The sequence below is a fragment of the Penaeus vannamei genome, chromosome 17, assembly GCF_042767895.1.
Source record: "Penaeus vannamei isolate JL-2024 chromosome 17, ASM4276789v1, whole genome shotgun sequence".
In the NCBI taxonomy this organism is placed as follows: domain Eukaryota; kingdom Metazoa; phylum Arthropoda; class Malacostraca; order Decapoda; family Penaeidae; genus Penaeus; species Penaeus vannamei.
In genome coordinates this window covers 43,113,904-43,118,458 of record NC_091565.1, presented here as the reverse complement: position 1 = coordinate 43,118,458, position 4,555 = coordinate 43,113,904, and the positions used below count along the sequence as shown (strand labels likewise).

The following is a 4,555-nucleotide window of genomic DNA, read 5'->3' as shown; positions in this document are numbered from 1 at the left end:
TTTTTGCGTCAAGTTGGTTCTGCATTTGAAAAGAGAGGGAGGATGTTGCCTTTTTTGCGTCAAGTTGGTTCTGCATTTGAAAAGAGAGGGATGGTGTTGCCTTTTTTGTGTCAAGTTGGTTCTGCATTTGAAAAGAGAGGGAGGATGTTGCCTTTTTTGTGTCAAGTTGGTTCTGCATTTGAAAAGAGAGGGATGGTGTTGCCTTTTTTGCGTCAAGTTGGTTCTGCATTTGAAAAGAGAGGGATGGTGTTGTCTTTTTTGTGTCAAGTTGGTTCTGCATTTGAAAAGAGAGGGAGGGTGTTGCCTTTTTTGCGTCAAGTTGGTTCTGCATGTGTTAAGTTGGTTCTGCATTTGAAAAGAGAGGAATGGTGTTGCCTTTTTTTGCGTCAAGTTGGTTCTGCTTTTGAAAAGAGAGGGATGGTGTTGCCTTTTTTGTGTTAAGTTGGTTCTGCTTTTGAAAAGAGAGGGATGGTGTTGCCTTTTTTGTGTTAAGTTGGTTCTGCATTTGAAAAGAGAGGGATGGTGTTGCCTTTTTTTGCGTCAAGTTGGTTCTGCATTTGAAAAGAGAGGGATGGTGTTGCCTTTTTTGTGTTAAGTTGGTTCTGCATTTGAAAAGAGAGAGAGAGAGGAAGGGTTGACCACCTTTTGTTTTTCTTTTTTTCTGTTTATCTGTTGTACAAACACTAGTTGTCAGTATAATTAACTATTGCCCAAACATACGGGGTACAACAAACAGAGGTCAAATTCAGAAAATTAAAAAATTACAAAACTTTGCTGCCAGAGTAGCACTTGGGAACGTAAGGAAGTATGACCACATTACCCCACACATAAACAAACTAAATCATTATCTTTGTTAACTAAAAGTACAACACAAATGCAACAATGATGCATACTAATCCATAAAATGATCTAAGGTTTTTATCCCAAACGGCTTTTAACCCTTCCAACAGTAGCTAACACAACCTGTGCCCAACAAGACATCAAAATATCCCGTACAGACATAGGGCACGACAGACACTAACACGTGGACCCAAGATATGGAACCAACTACAGTGTAATATAAGAAACATTCAGAACTCAAATACATTCAAAGAGAATTTAAAGAAACATCTATTAAATCACCAATGGCATCAGGTTTCTAAATTTAAGAATAGATAAGATGTATATGTACTACCACTGATTCTATGTTTAACATATTTATTTGTACTGTAATATTACGATGTATAAAGAATGAATATACATATACAAAGAGAAAGATAGATAAATATATTATTAGATATACATGCATATATATAGATGTATCTGACAAAGATATTTTCAAAACCGTTCAAATACATCTCTTGTATTATATATTTAAACGGTTTCGAATATATCTTTGTCAGATGCATGTATTTCTGACGAAGATATAATGGAAACCGGTCAAATACATCTCTTGTATTGTGAAGATATTCGTTCTCATTCAAACCTTTTCTACATTTTTTTTTTTTTTTTTTTTTGCTATTTGTCGCTATTGTGACCTTGAAGTATTTGCTGTTTTTTCTTTATTTTATGAATGGACTTGCTGGAATTCTGTATTTTGTCGTCCCTTATTTTCATTTTGTTCTCGTAATTGGTCTAATCTTTGGATGTAAATATACGTCTGTTTATTTATGTGCACCTGTTCTAATATCTGTGTATCCAAGCATCTGTTTATTCAGGTGGTTTTATCAGTGTGAATAACTATTTTTCTGTTTATCTATCTGCGTGTGTCTATATTGATATTATCTGTGTATACGGCTATTTTTCTTGTCATTTATTTGCGCGTTTTTTTATTGATCTATCTGCACATGTTTTAATTAGTTGTATCTGTGTATACAAGTATCCGCTTATTCATCTATCTATCATCTCTAAATAACACAGCGAACAGCAGATGTCAAGGAAATCTAGTGCTATAAATAGACACAGGAGTAATGTTGAGCAACAGATCAACATATCTTGCAACGTAGCTGCAGACGACGCAGCCAACACGGCAATTAATGTTGTCATTGCTACTCAAAACACACAGTCGCTGAGCCTGCATATGTATTGGTCAAGTCTGTCGTCAACCTTATTAATAGCTCCAGAGACAATGTGTATCTCACTCGGTCTGGCACTTTTATATCTATTCATTTCGGTCATTATCATCAACATCAGTCAGTTAAACTAAAATTATTATTATTATTATCATTATTATTATCATTATTATTTTCATTATCACTGTTATTAATGTTAGTATTATTATCATTATCATTATCTTATCATTGTTAATACTATTATAATTACCATTATCATTCTTATTCTTATTACTATTATTATTAGCATTATAATTATCAGTATCAATATCATTATCATATAAACTAAAATCGAAATGATCATAACAATCCTTATCACGAACAAATATATCTGCCTTTATAACCACTCTAAAAACTCAACCGTTTCCAACTTTCACCTCAATCCGCCCACCTAACAACAACTGTCGAATTTGAGGTGATTCTTTAAACCTTCCTTTTACCATAATTATTTCTATTTGTTTCGATATACTTTGCTCCTTACGGTGTAGTGGAATATGCAGTTTCATTCTACAGCGTTTATTTACAGTAGATGTTTGTATTTTGAGTAACCGGAATATCCATTTGAAAATATATCTTAGCAGAATATTGCACGCGTTATATTTCTTGGCATCCGAAAAAAAACGAGTATCTTTTTTATTGTCTCTTATATCTATCAAGAAGTAGTATGCAGACTATGAATTATCGGATGATGATAGTAGAGAAACTATTTCGGTTCCTGTTTAATCGCGAGACTTGTCTACCTTCACTTGTTGTAAATGAAGTTGACCAGAACACAAGAAAACGTTCAATATGTTTCGTTTCCAAAGACGGCGAACACTTGGCCTCGACCTGCGGCGTCATTTCCGTTATATAATTGGATTATCATCTCATTTTTGATTAGCTCTGACGTAATGACGCTTACGAATGACGTACTACGTTTAATTGCAATTTTAGGGTCATTTTGGGCGAATGGAAGAAAGACGAAAGTATCCGGGTTGAGAGCCAGCCCGCTCGGAGGTGTGTCTCCGGGCGGACCAATCACAGCGCGGCGAGGCCACATCACGCCTCTTTTCTCAGCCAATCACAGGCCGGAAACGAGATGACGACCTCAGGGTACAGGTTATGTGCACACGCCACTTAATAAAAAGAAATACGTGTTCTTAATCGTATATATACACTATTAAAAATATTTTTGTAATACGAAAACTGTAATAGAAAATTGTGTAATGTCTTATTCTAATTAAAAAATCCAATCTATTTCAAATTTCTCTTCAGGCACCTGTTACGTCACAGTTTTCAAGCGACGTTGCAGGTAGCTTTTTTTGCTATTATGTCTGCCATGATTACGCCCTGTGAGAGAAATATACAAAAGGCAGTTTGCCAAGAGGATGATGGGTCTGTCTAAGGGGCACTGCGCATACCCCCCCCCCCCCCCATGAGTATTTCAGAACTGTGCATTTCGCATTTTGAAAGCGATCCTAAATACAGTGTTTTTTTTTTTTTTTTTTTTTTTTTTTTAAATTATCAAGCGGTCAGATTTGCTTGAGAACCAATGCGCCTTCGCGTTGAAGTTTGAAGTTCATGTTTGGAGAACGAATTATGACGTATATGAAAATGCGAAGTTTGTAGTGGGTCGCACAGGCCCTGGGGGAAGGGGGGGGGGAGGGGGGGAAGGAGAGAGGCTGAGAGAGACATATGATTCGTGGGATAATAATATATTGCGAAAACAACATACAAATATACAAAAACGTGAAACAAAGCGGACAATAATATCGACGAAAAGAACGTTGAGTAATCCGAAAGAGACGAAAGAGAAATGAAGTAAAGGGAGGAAGGGGAGGCAAGGGGGGGGGGAGAGAGGGGAGGGGAAAACGAGAGGGGAGGCAGAGAGGGGAGGGAAGGAGATGGAGACGGAAGGGGGGGAGGGGGGGGGAGGGGGGGAGGGGTCAAGCTTGGTGAAGCTGGCAGTCCCTCCCCGCGATCAGGTGGGCTCAGTCAGGTACGAGAGGCAGCAGCAGGAACACCTCCCCTGCCACAGACGCTTGGTGGTTCCTCGCCCGTGCCGTCAGGGTCACCGCGAACTCACGTCGCTCTTATTGGTTTATCATCAACAAATTCCCTGAAGTGTTACTGCGGAGGGTAAATTCGTCATTTAAAAAAAAATAGCAATTCTATTTTCAAATTCTTAAAAAGAAAAATCTCTTAAAAAAAAACTGACAATAACTAACACACACAATTCAGGACACCCGAACCCCATAGCTCATACACGCACACACAAAGAAGAAAAAAAGGAAACAGAAAAAGAGAGAAAAAAGGAAGGACTCCCCAAGGACCCCGGTAGGAAACAAGAAGAGCCTTTGTGACAATGCGCGAGAGGGATTCGTGGGTAGTCCCCGCCTCCAACTACGCCAAGAACACCTTCAACCCCATCAGGAACATCGTCGAGAACCTGCAGATCGTTCCTCACCCGGAGAAGCCTATGATCG

At 38.2% G+C, this 4,555-nt stretch overlaps 1 protein-coding gene across 1 annotated transcript in view; it reads left to right on the top strand.

Moving 5' to 3' along the window:
• The first annotated feature begins 4,062 nt into the window (after positions 1-4,062).
• LOC113800061 (tyrosine aminotransferase) overlaps positions 4,063-4,555 on the top strand; it is a 33,266-nt gene continuing 32,773 nt past the window's right edge. Inside the window, exon 1 of the mRNA XM_070132345.1 lies at positions 4,063-4,555. This exon is cut by the window's right edge and continues 12 nt beyond it. Coding sequence (XP_069988446.1) covers positions 4,435-4,555 — 121 coding nt within the window. The 5' untranslated portion in view covers positions 4,063-4,434.